The 18,041-nt window shown below is 38.0% G+C and overlaps 1 protein-coding gene and 4 non-coding genes across 5 annotated transcripts; 4 read left to right on the plus strand and 1 right to left on the minus strand.

The window, feature by feature from the left end:
* Positions 1 to 1,292: 1,292 nt before the first annotated feature.
* LOC138396227 (U1 spliceosomal RNA) lies at positions 1,293 to 1,452 on the minus strand. The gene has a single exon (XR_011235683.1). It is a non-coding gene; the product is annotated as a U1 spliceosomal RNA (small nuclear RNA).
* An 11,008-nt stretch (positions 1,453 to 12,460) lies between these two features.
* Positions 12,461 to 15,175, plus strand: RPS12 (ribosomal protein S12). The gene is made up of 6 exons (XM_069487930.1): positions 12,461 to 12,505; positions 12,651 to 12,701; positions 12,854 to 12,970; positions 14,006 to 14,108; positions 14,571 to 14,672; positions 15,083 to 15,175. The coding sequence occupies exons 2-6, from the start codon at positions 12,688 to 12,690 to the stop codon at positions 15,143 to 15,145; spliced, it is 399 nt and encodes a 132-aa protein (XP_069344031.1). The 5' UTR covers positions 12,461 to 12,505; positions 12,651 to 12,687; the 3' UTR covers positions 15,146 to 15,175.
* On the plus strand, positions 13,210 to 13,282 carry LOC138396183 (small nucleolar RNA SNORD101). Its single transcript, XR_011235648.1, has one exon. It is a non-coding gene; the product is annotated as a small nucleolar RNA SNORD101 (small nucleolar RNA).
* On the plus strand, positions 14,417 to 14,492 carry LOC138396204 (small nucleolar RNA SNORD100). Its single transcript, XR_011235669.1, has one exon. It is a non-coding gene; the product is annotated as a small nucleolar RNA SNORD100 (small nucleolar RNA).
* Positions 14,827 to 14,956, plus strand: LOC138396203 (small nucleolar RNA SNORA33). The gene has a single exon (XR_011235668.1). It is a non-coding gene; the product is annotated as a small nucleolar RNA SNORA33 (small nucleolar RNA).
* Positions 15,176 to 18,041: the final 2,866 nt, after the last annotated feature.

Below are 18,041 nucleotides of genomic sequence, written 5' to 3' on the forward strand. Positions count from 1 at the left end.
ATTAGAGGTATTTTTCATAGTGGGAAATGAGGTGGCGGCTGTAATCATTGAAGCCAGACACTAGTAAACTGGAAATGAATTCACCGATGGGAAGCATCTGGCATCAGAAAAATAATTGCAAGAATGATAATGAAAATTACGGAAGCATGGCGGAGTCGCCAGAGTATGACCTCTTGGGGGAGATGCCTGGGTTTCAAGCCAGGGCACTTACTAGCTGTGTGTTTCGCCAACTGTACAGCTGGGGTTATACTCCTTATCTTGCAGGGCAGCTGTGAGCATTGGTGTTAAGACGTGTGAATACCTGGCACATGAACATCATGGCTGCTACCTTCTTACTCCCACACTTAAATGATTTTCTGGTAAAGAATGCTTCATTTATCTTCACCTTATTTACTATTGGGGAAGGGTTAAAGTTTGGGGACTGGGAAATGCTTGATTGGAAGCCAAAGCAAAATAAAAGACTAAATTACCATCTTGTGCCAGGCATTGTGTATTTAAAGATGAATGATCCCCATCCAGCCTCTGCCCTCAAGCAGCACACCTCCTTTCTACCAGATAAAACCAACACTAATTAATAATTTACTATAGGATAGGCATGGTGGCTCAGGTTACACTTGTAATCCCAGCACTTTGGGAGGCTTAGGTAGGAGGATTGCTTGAGGTAAGGAGTTTGAGACCAGCCTGGGCAACATAACAAGACCCCATCTCTACAAAAAATAAGAAAGAAAAATTAGCCAGGTATGGTGGTGCATGCCTGTAATCTCAGTTACTAAGGAAGCTGAGGCAAGAGACTTGATTAAGCTCAGGAGTTTGAGGTTGCAGTGAGCTATGAATGTGCCACTGCACTCTAGCCCATTCAACGAACGAGACCTACTCTCTTAAAACAACAATAAAAATAATAATAATTTACTATAATGCAATGGCTTATATAGAAACATATTGGAAGAACTTGGGCGAAATGGGTCCTGGATGGCTTCCAGAGGAAGTGATGTTATCTTGGGTCTTGAAGATTATGTAAGAATTCCTGGGCAGCAACTAGTAGAAAGATCCTTTAGAAAGTTGCCTTACAGAATCTTTAGGATCTAACCACTGTCAGCTTTTCCAATCTCATTTAACTCTATGTTCTCTCTCCAATCTAACATCAAATTGTAGAGGGGGATTTTCTTGAATTATTTCTTCGAAGACTACATTTCCTTTTTTGCGCTCTTTATACAGTTGTTGGGTCACTCAAACTGGTCCTCTTATTGCTGCTTTTAAAATTTTTTACATATTTTTTACTCTTTTTTTTATGTCAGGAGAGAGCTTGAACACAGTCCTCCACTACCACAAATTATGCAGTTGAGTTTCCCACATTTGGGAAACACAGGGGTGAGCATATGGGAGTGCAATGGATACACTTCCCCCTGGGAAAATCACCTTTGTGATCGTGGTACCTCCCAGCCAGGTGACTTATTGCTTTTTTCTTCTTTTACTTTTCTTCTCTATCTCTTTTTCTCCATCTCCATCTTATAGGAAGTTTTCACAAATTTATCTTGCAATCTTTCAACTGTATTTTTCATTTCTATTGTCATCTATTTCCCTCTCTCTCCATTGCCATTCCCTTCCCCCATTAGCAACCATTCTTGCATGTTTAATGCAAATCTTTTTGTATGTATGTCTTCAAAAAATATGTATTCTTATTTTGTGTCCATCTATTTTTAATTTATATAAAGGCTATTCATATTCCTGACCTCTCCACTTCTAATATCTAGCTCCCATCCTCCCTCCAGATGATCAGTGTTACAATCAAATATATTATTGTGTTAGTTTTCTGTGGCTGCTGTAAAAAATCACTGCAACTGTTGTAGCTTAAGACAACTAGGTCCTGTAGGCCAGAAGTTCAACATCAGTTTCATTGAGCCAAAACCAAGGTGTCAGCAGGACTGTGCTCCCTCTGGAGGTTCTAGGACAGAGTCTGTTTCTTGCCTCTTGCAGCTTCTGGTGGTTGTTGGCATTCTTTGTGCCAACATTATTCTGATCTCTGCCTCTGAAGTCACTTTGCCTCCTCTCTTCTGAGTGTGTAATCTTCTTTTGCTACTCTCCTGTAAAGATATTTTAATTGCATGTAGGGCCCACCTGGATAATCCAGGATGATCTCCTCATCTCAAAATCTTCCATTTAATCACATCTGCATAGACCCTTTTTTCAAATAAGGTAATATTTACAGGTTGCAGGGATTAGGATGTGAACATATCTTTGGAAGCCATTATCAGCCTACCACAATTATGTGTTCATAGTTTTATATGATCATTTAGACATATATACACATATGGAACATTTTTCTTTTCAAACTAAAATGGAATAACATGGTCTCTGTTCAAATGCCACCTCCTCAGAGAAATTCATTCATATCTCCTTATTCAAAATACAGCCCCAGTCACCCTTTGTCCTTTCACCCTTCTTTATTTTTCTTCCTGGCATTTGTATCAGTCAGTTGTAAAAGAACAACTTTAGCTAATTTAAGCAGAAAATAAATGTATCATAGATTACTAGGTAACATATAGAATCACCAGGAGGATCATGTACACCACATACAGGCCAGTTACCTAACATCACACCATCAGAATGGTCTAGTATACATGCTACTGCGATCCTGCTGGACATAGATCGGCAGTACATGTTGCTGATATCACTGGAGCCAGGCACAAGACACTGTAGTTAGAGCCTCATCCTTACTCCCCTGGAATACTGCCACTCTCACCAGAAGAGATTTTAGGTAGTGCTAGCTTCTTCCACTCACTTGCTTCCATTGTTTATCAAGACTTGGTGTGTTTGAAGTCAGGTCATAAAAATTTTCCAACTTTGTTCTTCTTTTTCAAGAGCAGTTTTAATAGTCTAGGTCTTTGATTTTCCATAAAAATGTCAGAATCAGCATTCAATCTCTCCCAACAACCTGGTGGGATTCTTACTGGGAATTTTTTTTTTAACTAAGTCTTTTAATTCATGAACATGGTATATCTGCCCATTTATGTAGATTTTTAATTTCTTTCAGAAATGTTTCACAGTTTTCATTGTAGAGGTAGTACATGCATTATGCTAAATTTATTTCTAAATATCTTAATTTAAGAAACTATTAAATTTGATTTTTTATATTTAAATTTCCAATCATTTGCTGATTATATATAAAAGTAAGTTAATGCATCCCTCAATCTCGCTAAATTCCCTTATTAGTTCTATTAGTTGTTGTATAGATTCTTTTAGATTTTCTACATAAATTATCATGTCATCTGTGAATAGAGTTTCACTTCTTCTTTTCAGAAATTTATGCTTTTGTTTCTTTCACTTACTTTATTACACTGAGTAGGATGACCAATAAAATGTTGAATAGATATGGTGAAAACAAAAATCCTCACTTTGTTCCCAATCTTAGGGGAAACATTTGGTCTTTCACCATAAAGTATGAGGTTAGCTGTAGATTTTTCATATGTGCCTTTATCAGATTAAGGAAGTTTCTTTCTATTTCTAATGTGTTGAGGACTTTTAAAATGAATTGGTGTTAAATTTTATCAAATGATACTTTTGTATTTATTATGAATGATTTTTCTTCTTTATTTTGTAATATGATAAATTACTGATCTATTTTCTAATGCTAATATAACCTTGCATTCTTGATATAAATCCCACTTGGTCAGGATGTATTCTCTTTTTTATATTAATATGTTGCTGGATTCAATTTACTAATATTTTGTTAAAGACTTTTATGTCTATGTTTATGAGTAATGTTGATATGTAATTTTTCTTTTCCTTTCTTTTGTCAGGCATTGGTATCAGGGTAACTCTGGACTTATAAAATAAGTCAAAACCTTTCTCTTTCGTATTTTCTGGAAGAGTTTGTAAAAGACTGATATTATTTTTTCCTTAATTATCTGATAGAATTCAATGAAACTATCTGAGCCTGGATGTTTGTATCTAGGAAGGTTGTTAATAACAAATTGTTCATTTACTAGGTATATTGGTATTAAGATTTCCTCTTTTTATCTTGTGTCAGATTTGGTAAATTATAAATTTTTAAGGAAATTTTTCATTTAATCTGAATTGTCAAATTTACTGACATAAAACTTTTTCTTATATTTCTTTATTAAATTTTTAATGTCTGTAGGATCTGTTATGATATTATCACTTTATTCCTAACATTTTAAGTTTGTGTTTTCTTCTCTTTTTCTGAATCAGTGTATGCAATGGACTGAATGTCTGTGCTTCCCCTTTCTCACAAATTCGTATGTTGAAACCCTAATCTTAACATGATGGTATCTGGAGGTAGGGCTTTTGGGAGGTAAGTAGGTCTTGAGAATGGAGCCCTCATGAATTAGATTAGTGCTCTTATATAAGAGGCTAGAGAACTAGTTAGCTGTCTTTTCCCCGTATGATGATATAAGGAGAAGTCAGGAGTCTGCAACCTGGCAGAGGTCCCTCACCACACCAGAACCCAACCATGCTGGCACCCTGATCTCAGACTTCCAGTTTTCATAACTGTGAGAAACAAATTTCTATTGTTTGTAAGCCACCCAGTCTATGGTATTCTGTTAACTACAGCCCAAATTGATTAAGACAGTGTAACCATAGGTAATAAATATTGTCAATCTTTTGAAAGAAACAACCTTTAGCTTTTTAAATTTTCTCACTTATTTGCCTGAGAGAATTTGAGACAAAGATTTTTTCAGTTATTTTCTAAATCATTGATTTCTGCTTTTATCTTCTTTTTCCCCTTCCTTCTACTTTCTTTTGGTTCACTTTGCCCTTATTTTGCAAGCTCCTTATAGTGGAAGCTTAGATCATTGATTTGAGCTCTTTCCTCTTTTATACTATTGGCATTTAAGACTTTAAATTTCCTTCTAAGCACTGCTTTAGCTACATCCCGCAAATTATCATTCAGTTTGAAATATTTTCTAATTTCCTTTATATTTTCTTCTTTTATTCATGGGTTAATAAGTGTGTTTCCATAATAATGTCCAATTACTTGGAGATTTTCTAGAATCTTTATATTGATTTCTAACTTAATTCTCTTAGGGTCAAAGAACTATTCTGGAAGAATTCAATCTTTTAAAATTTATTTTATGGCCCAGCATGCATTCTGTCTTTGTAAACAGTACCATGTGTACTTGAAAATAATAATGTTCCATAGTTGTTGGATATAGTGTTCTATAAAAGTCAATTAGGTCAAAGTGATAGTTTTGTTCATATCTTCTGTAACTTTACTTATTTGGTCTAATTGTTCTATCAATTGCTGAGAGAAGAATTGATGTGCTAGGAGTGTGTGTGTGTATATTTATTCTTCTTAGGGTTACACTGAACCTGTAAATTTCTGTGTTTCACCAAATTTGGGAAACTTTTGGATGTTTTTCTTTAAATATTTTTTTCTACCTCATTATTTTGTCTCCTTCTGGCACTCCAATTGCATATATACTACACATGTGAATTCTATTAATAATTGTATATATGTTAGACCTTTGGATTTGTCCCACAGTTCATTGCAGCAACTCTATTCATTTTTTTCAATTTTTTTCCTCTTTGTCCTTCAAGTTGGATAATTTCAGATTGATGTATCTTACAGTTTACTGATTCTTTCAGAGTCTCCAATCTGCTGCTGAGCCCTCCCAGTGAATTTTTTATTTCTCAGATTTTTACTTTTCAGTTCTCAAATGTCTGACCCTTTTATAGTTTATATTTTTACTCTTTGTTCATTCATCATGAGCATTTCTTTTACATTCTTGAACATATTTTTAATAGCTTCTTTAAAATTCTTGTCTGCTATTTTAACATTTGATCATCTTGGGATCCTTGTCTCTTGAGTATTAAGTCATGATAATTTCGATCATATCAAGGCATTGTTAATGATACATCACAGAGATTCTGGATTCAGTTATATTCTTCCAAAGAATATTAATTAAAAAAAAAGTTTTAGCAGAGAGTCAGCCTGCCTTGACTCAAACTTTACAATTTGTTTCCCCAAGAAACAAAGAAGCAGCTGAAATCTCTGTGCATTTTGTTTAGCCCTCGCTGTTGCTGAGTCTACCCCATGATGTGTAGTTAAGGGGTGAGCCAGAGATTTAGGAAGAGTTTATACACATAATTTTGATCTTCCCCCTCTCCACCTCTCTCCTTTCTGGGATTTCCCTCCTTCCTTCAATTTCCAGCACTGTGGTTGCTCTAAACTTTGTTCTCTGGTTTTTAAGGCAGTAAAACTGAGGAACTCCGACTATTAGCTGCTCCATGTGGCAGTGACTAGGAGTGCCCTCATGCTAAAACCCATAAAAATGAGAAATCAGTCAGTGCCATTTCTTCCTCCTAGTGTTGGTCCCCAGCCCCACCCCCAAGTTCTTTCTGCTTTTGGTCACTCTCTAGTGTCTTCAGATAGTTGTTTTTAACATTTTCAGTTACATTTGTTATCAACAAGGTTAGTCTTGTACAACCTCCCAGTAATTAATATCTGCTGTATTTTATTAAACTAATAATCTGTGATGGATTGGATGAAAAACCCTCAGGTAGATAGTCGGTTTGAGAAGCAGTGCCTCATAAGACTTTGATAAGTTTCCTGAAACCATCCTATTCCTACCATTCTCCAGACCTGACTGCTCAGCAAACCCTTCTATTCTCTGAGCTATTTAGTACCTTTCTAATAAGTTCATTTTTTAAATGTTGGCGATAGCTCATTCTGTTGCATGCAAAGAATTATAATTGATAAAGTATTATCCACATTTTACACAATGAATTTGCTTACTTGTCCTATTTAAAAAGCAACAAATATCATTTCCAAATAGACCATCTGTAAGCTGGAGACATGAGAAGGAAGGGGGCAGTAGCTACAGCTCAGTGTCATGTAGCTGAAGTCAGGTGAAATCAGAAAACAAATGTGTCAGACAGCATAGATTTTCACCATTTATTAACAGCTAAACTTGTTTCAAAATAATGACATAGAATGCCAAAACCAAAAAAAGTGCTTAAGGGTATCTCGTTCAATTCCCTATTTCATTTTGCAGAGGAAGCACTTGAGGCCCAGAGACTGAAAGTCTCTTGATCAATGCTAGAGAGTCAGAACATGATAGAAGGGAGAATCTATATCAAAGAATCCTTGAATAAAAGTCTCCCTTTACATATTTATTTTTGGGGTTAGACCAGTTATATAAGTAGGACTTTTTTTTTTTTTTTTTTGATAATGTAGCTCCAGTTCTCAGGATAGGAGTGATACTGGCTTCATTTTAATGATTCTCTAATAAGAAGTGCAATTATCAAACACATTTTCTATAGCATCAAAAATCCATTTTCAGTGTGGTATATACATACAATGAAATATTCACATTTTAAAAGGAAGGAAATCCTGTCACATGCTACCTGGATATACTTTGAGGACATTATGCTAAGTGTCATAAAATAAGCCAGTCATAAAGAGATAAACATTGTATGATTCCACTTACATGAGATATTTAAAGTAGTCAAATTCATAGAAGCAGAATGAATGATTGTTGCCAAGGACTAGTGGGAGATAAGAATGGGGACTTGTTTAATGAGTATAGTTGCAGTTTTGCAAGACGAAAATATTCTGGAAGTCTGTTACACGATAATGTAAATACACTTAACACTACTGAATTGTATACTTAAAAATAGTTAAGATGGTAAATTTTGGTTTTTATTATACAATTAAAATAAAATTATATACTAAAAAAAAGAATCCCATTTTCAAAAGAAATGTTACTCAGGTAACAGTAGAGCTACTCTATAGGAAGCAGCATGGGGGGCTGGAATCCCACACACTCAGGCCCTCCTTATATCCCAAAGGAACAAATTTAGTGTCAATTTAGACTTTGCTCTATCAGCCACTACTCTTTATTTCACTTATAAATTACTGTGTTGCTGGTCTTTAATTGGTCTATTTATAAACTGTATTATCTCTAATTATCATCCACAGTATGTTAGTTCCCACAGCCCTATAGTAAGCAGCTACAGCACCCAAACAGTTCTGGATAGCTTCTTCTAGAAGCAATAGAAACAAGTAAAGAAACATTCTTAGTAAGATTTATGAGAACTTGGATGAGAATTACACAAAACCCTCAAAATATAAAAACTATTGGCATAGGTTTCATACTTAGCTATATAATAATCTAGCTCCATTCTCCCCCATGACCTTTTCTTCCCTTTAATAAACTGGGTTTTGAAATTAAAGTCTTTACGTATTAACTTTACAAGCTACTACCAACTGCCTTTATTACTCTATTCCACTTGGACTCATCCACCTACTTTCTTATTTTCTTTTTTATTTTTTTCCCTTACCAATTCTTTTTCTCCTTTGATTCTTCCTTTGACATAATGGGATTCTATCCAAACCTTTCTTGAACTGTGAGCAATTTTTCTTCAGCATGCTTGAAACTACATTCTATAATAAATGAAGGTTAGACCTATATATTCCTGAGCTGCAGCAGGATAATATTTTTTAGTTTTTTCTCCTATTTCTTAGCACTTATTTCCACCCATTGTATTTAATTTCTACCCCCAAAGGTAGGGACATTTTAAAAGTTTTCAAATTAAAAGTGGTTTTCAGGGATGCTCAAAGCCTCCAGCTAACTCACAACAGACGTTAATTTATGATAGTAGTTATCAACATGGCTTTCCTTTAACTATGACATGTATTCCACAGGCTTCTTTAATTTTATTTTATTCAATGAACTCATTTTAGTGCCTCCAATATGCAAGTCACTGTTTTAAGTGCTGTATGGTTTAGGAGAGGAGAAAAGTAATATGCAAGGACCTTTCCATATATTTTCATATGAACTTCTTTATAAGGTAAATTACTTTACAGACACAATGGTAAACACTTGAAACAACCATCTCATTTAATCCTCACAACAGTATTATAGCATTATTACCATTTTACTGGCTCAGAAATGTAAATAACTTGCCAAAGGCCACAAAGTGAGCTGAAATTTTAACTCAGTTCAGGTGAGTCCTGACCACTCCAAGACACAAAATCTTTAATATGCATTGGCTCAGCTTTTCTTCCCAGCTTTGGTCTTTCAAGAAAGTTTTTTACAGTTCAACTCGAAGATCCTTTCTATCATTTAATCTGTTCTACATTTCCTCTTTCTTTGGCATCTGTTATGAGTTGAACTGTGTTCCCATAAAACTCATATGTTGAAGTCCTAACTCCCAGCACCTCAGAACCAGACATTATTTGGAAAAGGGTTGTAGTAGATGTATTAATAATTAGTTAAGATAAGGTCAGACTGGAGCAGATGGGCCCCTAATCCAATATGACTGGTAGTCTTTCTTTCTTTTTTAGAGATGGGGTCTTCCTATGTTGTCCAGGCTGGAATGCAGTAGCTGTTCACAGGCGTGATGATAGCTCACTGCAGCTTTGAACTCTAGGACTCAAGCCATCCTCCTGCCTTAGCCTCCCAAGCAGTTAGGACTACAGACATGCACCACCATGCCCAGCTTTTGGTATTCTTATAAAAAGAAACAATTTGGACACAAAGCCGGACATGCACACAGGGAGAATGTCATGTGAAGATTGGAGTTATGCTAACACAAGTCAAGGAACAACAAGATTGCCAAGAAACCTCCAGAAGCTAGGAAAGAGGCATGTAACAGATTCTTCCTCACAGCTTCAGAAGGAACTAACCCTGTCCACATCTTCATTTCAGATTTCTAGCTTTCAGAACTATGAAATGTTCAATTTCTGCTGTTTAAGCCACCCAGTTTGTGGTGCTTTGTTATGGCAGCCCTAGCAAACTATACAACATGTACACCTAGATGATTCGGAAATCCAAATTTCTACCTCTCTCTCTTTTTCTGCCTAACAGCAACATTCCCTTTCTCCATCTATGCAACTTTTTAGCACAGTGAGATAGGGCCAGTTGTATCATTGCCAAATGTGAGATGTAAAGAGTCATCTTTGAATTCCCAGAGATCTCTCTCCCACATTTGGGCAATCATTTAAATGGCTGAAGGGTTAGGGACAGGGGCTTTGAAGTCTGTTGGGCTTAAATACCAGCTTCCACATTTATTAGCTGTGTGATCTTGGGCAACTCTCTAAGCCTTGGTTTCGTTGCTTGCTATGTGGTACTGGCACTACCACATAGGGTCTCTATGACAGTCAAGGGACAAAATATATCATAAGAATTTAGCATGTTACCTGGAATGTAGAAAATGCTAAACAGAATTACCTACCATTATCATTATTGTTCCTAAAACAAACTTTAGAATACATTTATTTTTCATTATGTATTTCAGACTCATATTTGTGTATACTATGTAAGAGTTATAATCTGCTGGTGTAAGAGTGACTGGGCACTAACCTCTGTTTAGTATTGTCTGCCACCTTTGCCAATACCTCAAATTGAGAGGAAGTAATCTCAAAAAAATGAACTTAGAGAATCTCTATGAAAGCATCATTGTTTCACCAGTGTGCCCTTTTAACTTCCTTTGGGGGGGTTAGAGCTGCTTATATCATTGGATTTAAGTGGCATTAAGGTAGAGGTCCATGATATCTGGGTCAACAGAACAGAGTAAGGGTTGCTAGAAGACGGAAAACAAGTCTGAGTTGGTTGGTACTATGCTGGGAATAACCACGTAAGTTAAAAGGCTCTTTAACATTTTCCTCCCACATAAATATGTTGTTTGGCAATGATTATTTTCCCCATTTAGGTTTTCCAAATCTTTCCCAAATTCCCTGCTTCTTTCTTAAAATTTTTTCAGGGGAGGAAATCTAATATACTTAGCATATTAACTTTTATGTACCTTAGATAATGACAAATGTGCTGAAACAATATTTACCACATTCTCTTTCAAAAATACAAATGTGTTATGGTAACCTCCAAAAAAGCCAAGAAAGGCATTCATGTCTTGGCCCTTACACCTTTGTCCACTTAGAATACTCCCTCTCCTCTCCTCCTATGCTCACTTGTTTGGAATCCTTTTTTTTTTTTTTTTTTAAGCCCTTTACAAACGCTGCCACAAGCCTGAAGTCCTCTTACCTTTCCACATCACGCCTATTTCCTAACTCCATGCCCCGAAGTCCCCCGTGTGTCCCCTGTGGCCCTGAGATATTCTAATCTTTGGCTCAAATCTTAATCCTACCAAAAAATGCAGAGGAGAAAGAATAATTCTCATCATTATAAACTCTATGCCTTTTTTTTTTTCTTTGAAGCAAAAGCTCAATGAACATTTGCATGAGTTACTGATGGAGAAAAGCAGGTTCAACATTTTAAAAAATGAAACTGAAAGCATTTCAAAAGCTAAATATGAGCCGTATCAATATATTAAAACTCCAGTATGTCTCTATTCTGGTTAACCCTCCCTAGCACTCTTATTACTGTGCTACCCATTTTTGTTTTCTTTACAGCGTAAGTCTGTCACGAGCTGTTCACTGTATCCACAGTGCTGGCACATACCAAGCGCTTAATAATTGCTGAGTGGCTTGGCGACTTATCATGAAAGGAAGCTAAAGCAAACGAAAAAAAAGTACTGATAGCATTCAGCTGTGTTTCGTGCCTTTGCTTTGGAAGTGCGGGTAGGGGAATTGCCCATCACTTCAAAATTTAAAACTTTGCTTCCGGGGAAAAAATTGGAGATTTGGGGTTCACGAATTCCATCCCTAACTCCTCCAGGTCCTGGATGAAAAATGCGGCATGGGATTTCTCAAAAACTACGTTTTTCATTTCTGTAGTCCCAGACCCCATCCCTGTGTCAGGCACATGTTAGGTGTTTAAAATGCAGCTAAAAAAATCCTGATTTGCGCGGACTACGAATTTAGGGCACAATCAAGTATTCAACACAAAACAAGAACAAAAAACTTCGTTTAGAACCTACTCTCCGACTGTATTTAGAAACCAGAACCGACTACTACGCTGGAGGGTCCAATTTGCCAACACATGCTAGGAGAGTGGGATTTGGGAAGTGCTTGGAAATAGTGAAAACATGTTGGTTCTCCTCTTAGGAAAACAAAGATGAGGATCACCCACACAATGACACATTAACGGTCACGCAAAGTGACTTAGAAGCGAAGGAACAAAGTGTGCTCCTCAGGAATGCTCAATCTAGTGGAGTCGACTGTAAATCATCATGTGCTGTGGAAAGGGTTAAACTAGCGTTTTGAAGGAGCTAGGGTTGCGGGGCCTCAGAAGACCACGCGGACACCTGCATTTGGCTTCTCTCGCGCTCCGTAGAAAGAGCTTTCTGGGCCTCCGCAAGCCACGCCCACGGCGATGAAGGAGGACGCGAGGCTGCCCGCGTGATGCCTGTTGCGCGCGCCAAGGACTGGCCGAGCACAGACAGAGACTCCTAGTCCTCTTGCCTCAGAACTGCCTCAATCCGGAAACACAAACTCCGAGACCCGGCACCGCGAGAGCCACCTCTTTCATGGGAAGGAGTGCACATGCGCACAGGGGGCCTGAAAGCCCTTAAATACCGTCATGCGGGCGCTTGCGGCCTCTTTCCCTGCCGCCGCCGAGCCGTGCGGAGGCGGAGGCTTGTGGTGAGTTGGACGATTTTACGGGGAGTCTAGTGGTGGTGGTTCGTGGCTCGGCGTGTCCTGGCTGGGATTGTTGGTGGGTATCTATGTCAAAGCTGAGCTCCTTGATAAGTTATTTTTTTGTTTGTTTATTTTGCCTTTTTTCCAGTGCTTTCAAGATTCGGCTTCACGCGTAACCCACCGCCATGGCCGAGGAAGGGTGAGCCCAAGGGCTGGGGTTGGCGTACGACTGAGGCGTGGGCCGAATCGCCCGTAAGCGCGCCAGTCGTACGTCGCCTTTGCCTCTGCAGACGCTAAGGCGTTAAATGGTGCGAGGATTTTAACCGGTCGTTCTGATTTGTCGTGTTTCAGCATTGCTGCTGGAGGTGTAATGGACGTTAATACTGCTTTACAAGAGGTGCTGAAGACCGCCCTCATCCACGATGGCCTTGCACGTGGAATTCGCGAGGCTGCCAAAGCCTTAGACAAGTACGTGTATCAGTCTCAATACTGTGGGTTGTTGCAACCGGAGCAAAACTGCAACCGAGGGAAGAAAGCGTGAAGTTCATGGTGTTAGAACAAAAGTTCTGAGTGGCATCCGTATCCGTCCTACAGGAAACCTAGGAAAAGGTATCGGAACTCAGATCTATATGGCCCACTTAAAACGTGTGGGTTGTCGTTTGGAGTGGGGATAAGTACTTGTTTTTTAGCCAAAGTAAAACTACAGTGTTTGAATGATGACTTGAATTGTCGGATACCCCTTCACTCGTTTTATGAGTGAAACGTAACAGTCTGACAAACCTGTAGGTTGTGGAGTTAATTTTACATTTTTCTGGATGATAATTGGAGAGCCTCGTTTCATTTAGCAGTTTGCAAAACATTTAGTTAAACTAAGGGAGCTTTGTGCTGATAATTGCTCCTAGATGAATTTAGTAAGTATAGTAGCTGTGGAAATTTGTTTGAATCTGGAATACTTGTGAAAATATTTGGGTTAGGCTGGTTCTGATGCTCTTTAGGATGATTACATTGGCAAAACAATATTTGAGCTGAGTTTAAATGCATTTTAAACCGATTGCTTTGGTGTAAACTAGCCAGTTGTATCCCATGGAAACAGTACTTTTGTTTGATGTGGTACAGCAGGTCCTTGTGTGAATCTTCTGTAATATTTACAACTTGGCGGTGTTGCACAGTATTTATTCAATGTTCGGACCAGTAACATCACAACTCTTACTTTGTAGTTGATATAACAGTCTCTTTGGGTATGAGACTGGTTTACTAGAAAGTTTACCGTGGTTTTGTTTTGGCCACGTTTTTCAATTCCCCTGGTATGTTGGGGAAAGAAATCTTACTGAAGATTTAGTGTTCTATAGATAGACAAGTGAAGAAAATAGTATTTGCTGTACCATATTGAGCAGACTTTTAAGCAGTTGTGTATACATTTATGATATGTTTTCCAATAAGTTGAAAGGGTGATGGATTTAGACCTGGATTATAACTTCATTTTCTTTGCATTTTGAATTTCAGGCGCCAAGCCCATCTCTGTGTGCTTGCATCCAACTGTGATGAGCCCATGTATGTCAAGTTGGTGGAGGCCCTTTGTGCTGAACACCAAATCAACCTAATTAAGGTAAGTTATTCATCTAATTTGATGTGTCTGAACTATTGGTAGATGCTTTAGTGTTGTGAGAATTGGACTATTTAAGGGTCGTATGTTGGAACTAGCGTTATCCATAGTGTGATATTTGTCACACCAATGTAAGTTCTGCCAGTTCTCAGGCTACTGCTTTCTGCAGGTGTGAACATTTATGGACTTCACATTGTGGGCCGTGTTAAGGCTAATTGTAGAAGCATTTTGTACCTGCAGAACTCAATGCTTATTTGGATGTTGATATAGAACAAAAATAAGGTAGAGTGCTTGTATAGGTGATCTCTTGTGCTGTACATGATGACAACTGGCTCCCTCTACTGAACTGCTGTGAGGAAACTGCCATGTCACCCTTCTGACTGCAGCCACCTTTTGGGTTTAATTATTGTCAGTAGCATTAATGCCTACTAATGTGATTTTTTTTTTTTCTAATTCCCCCAATAGGTTGATGACAATAAGAAACTAGGGGAATGGGTAGGCCTTTGTAAAATTGACAGAGAAGGGAAACCCCGCAAGGTGGTTGGTTGCAGTTGTGTAGTAGTTAAGGTAAGTAACTTTATCTTTGGGGTGAAGTTTGTGCTAGCTAACCGCGAAACCGTGTATTGAAATAAGTTTGAGGACCCTTTAAAGGAAAAAATAATCTCAAAGGGTTTAAAAATATCTCCTGCATTTTAAAAAAGATTGATAGTTAATGATTTAGCAGCCAGTCAATGAATCTGCTTACCTGAATGTGTTTCTGCAGAAATTTTAACAAAGCTGGCAATAGTAAAGCCATGTTACGAGCCTTAAGGACATTGAAGTTGTTAAGGTCCCTGAAAATGGCTATAATAAATTTTAATGATGGGATATATTTTCATAAGACATAGTTAATTATTAAAGCTTCACTGTGAGTAGTGCTAAGAACTTAGTGAAATTTATAAATGTTAATAAGAAATTGCGTGTAATTTTTTTTAAAGGACTATGGCAAAGAATCTCAGGCCAAGGATGTCATCGAAGAGTACTTCAAATGCAAGAAGTGAACGAATAAAAACTTTGGTTCATGTTCCTTATCTCTGACTTTTTATTTGGAGTAGTAATGTGTGGTCCCTGTTGGTGAAGGGAAAGATAATTGCACAGTGATTACTGCAAATTAAGTGAAGAAACAACTGCCTATTTGACCCTTCTAAATGAAAGGCTAATCAGTGACAGTGTTGGGACAGTTAAAACATGGACATCCTAAGGAAAGATAGACCTGCTGTGAGATCCCTGGTAACAGCCAGGTCTACTTGGGTATGGGCATTTATCACTGACTAGACCAACCTAGAGCCTGGGGCAAGGCTGAAGTTAGGTAAGTGGGTGTTAATAGATTGTAATCCTATGTTGGGACAGTGAGCAGCAAAGTCAGGAAAGTACAAAGGTGGGCAGGATCAAATTTAGACTGGGTTACTAGAAGTGCATGGTATCCAGGAATGCTTATGGATGTTCCTATAGTGAAGGTCATAGCTACCAGAGGTTTCACTGACTTTAGTGGTTTGCAGAGAAACAAGTGATATTTTAATATATCCCAGTCCCTAGGAACCTCAGCAGGGAGAGAAATGGTACCCAAGCGTGTCAAATTTCTGTGTAGTTAAGGTGTCTTAAGGCCATGTACTTGGGCTAAACCTGGTTTTTGAATGCTTTTTCTTTGCGTCTTGGGTATTTACAGGTGTAAGGCCTTTATCCAGGATTTACCATAAAGTAGTGCCTTCTATGCTGGATAGCTAGGTGCTTTTAAGCATTGTGATAATCTAACCAAAAGGTGGTTGGCCTTAGTAAACCATGTTTTCACTGTAGTGGATTGAGTGGCCACTGATGTAAAACAGGAAGGTGTACAGCTAATGTTTTTATGGGTATAATGTTCAATGTATGGGTATACCCATTAGATGGTGTGACTTGGGATTACTCGGTAACATTTAATCTGTCAACTTCAGGTGCTATTTTATTTGGTTTTTGTAAGGACAATTGTTTAACACTGCCTATTCTATCTGGTACTATTAGAGCTGTAATACAATAGAAGGGAAAACAGGTAAATATCTTTTTTGTTTTCTAACCTCTTACGGGAAATCCTGCCGTTCAGGGTAGGGAAATTTGTTATTTTTGAATAGCACTGTTAAAAATTCTAAATTGCTATTTTTGAGATGCTGTCAAGTGTTCCTTTTTTTAACTTGCTCCTTTTTGAGATTAGGAAAACTTTCCAGCCAATGCTATATGGCCATTCCGAGAGTTTTACCCTCCCACCTGCTCAGAATCATAAGTTTTTCTTTGTTTCAATGTTTGTATATTCATTGTAGCCTCAGCTGCAAAATGTAAGAATTGACTCTCTTGGCCAGGCTGGAGTGCAGTGGTGAGATAATAGCTCGCTATAGCCTTTAGCTCCTGGGCTCAAGCAGTCCTGCCTCAACTGCCTCTGTGGCTAGGATTACAGGTGTGTGCCACAAAGCCTAGCTAATTGTTTTGGTTTTTGTGGAGACCTGGTTACCCTGGCAGGTCTTGAACTGGCTAAAAGTGGATCTTGCTGCCTTAGCTTTCCAAAGTGCTGGGATTACAGGTGTGAGCCACCATGCTTGTCAGCCTCTTTTTTTTTTTTTTTTTTATATGCCCTGTATTGTGTTCACCTACTTTAACCTTTGCCACATTCAGTCCCTTATGTCACTCCCTCTGCCCTCCCTTCAATTGTAATTTCCAGAGGTCAGGCTGGGATTAGTTTACTTCTCTGCAGTGTTCCTGGGGCATTCTCCCTCTCCCATAGCCTCCTATGATTTCCAAATCTACTTAATTTTCTTACTTTGATCAACTCTAGACTGATTACAGTATGTACTAGACAGCTTCACATGTGCATCTACTTGCACTTCAAGTATGCCTTGAAGTGAACTTTACCATCTTAACATTTTTGTTATTGAAGAACACTGGTATACACTATACTGCACCATTCACATCCATTACCGCTTTTACTCCTTACAATTCCAGTTTCCTCCGTCAGAGGACATGTCAACTCCTGCTTCTACCTTGTCTTACAGCCATCATAGAGGTTCATCCAGATGACTTTCATGCTGTAATTCGTTCCACCTCAGTTACTTTCCAGAGTTAAAAAGTGAACATGCCCAGCTCTTCATAATCACCTGGTCATTTCTGCTTCTGTCTGAAGTACCTTTTCTCCAGCTGGATGTCTTATCCTTCAAAACTCAGCTCAAGTGTAACTTAAACCCTGTGATTTACCCGTATAGTTTATGTGGGATTTATGGGGGAGCTCATCAAAGTTAATGTGTCAGGGCAGAATCAGATGTCTTCATTTTTTTTTTATTGGGGAAAATTAGTTTTATGAAACTAGTTGTGTATGCTCAGAATCTTGTTGAAGACTTTACTCATTCACCCAAAAAACGATATCTGAGTCAAGCCCTTGGTGTTTATTGCTCCCATGGACAATGACACTGGTGAGTCCCTCTTTACCTTGTCTATGAGAAATTCCTAAGCCAAATGTTTCATTTTCTTTTTGCCTCGTCCTGATCTTATTAAAGTGTATTCTATATATTTCTGGTAAGCCACAATAAGTGCTTTAGAAAAATGAATTGGGACGTTCACAGATTGTAAAAAGGCTGTTATGTATGCTGCTATTAAAAAGAATTTGTCAGTCTTAACCATTGTTGAGGCAATGGAAGCATATAGATGGAGGAGTTAACCCTAGAAAAGTGTGAGGACATCTTTTGGTCTTACTGCGAACTGATCTATCCCTTAAAATGGAGCTTGTATCTTTTTAGTTGAATGTACTTTTAAACAGAGGCTCAAGAAATACGTTAAGTACATGCACTCCTGAGAACCATGGAGGGAAGGGAAGAATATCTGGTCAAGGAGGGGAAATAAGATCGCAACTTGCACCACTCCAGGAGGAGACTGAGTGGG

This window comes from Eulemur rufifrons, chromosome 15, assembly GCF_041146395.1.
Source record: "Eulemur rufifrons isolate Redbay chromosome 15, OSU_ERuf_1, whole genome shotgun sequence".
NCBI classification, from domain to species: domain Eukaryota; kingdom Metazoa; phylum Chordata; class Mammalia; order Primates; family Lemuridae; genus Eulemur; species Eulemur rufifrons.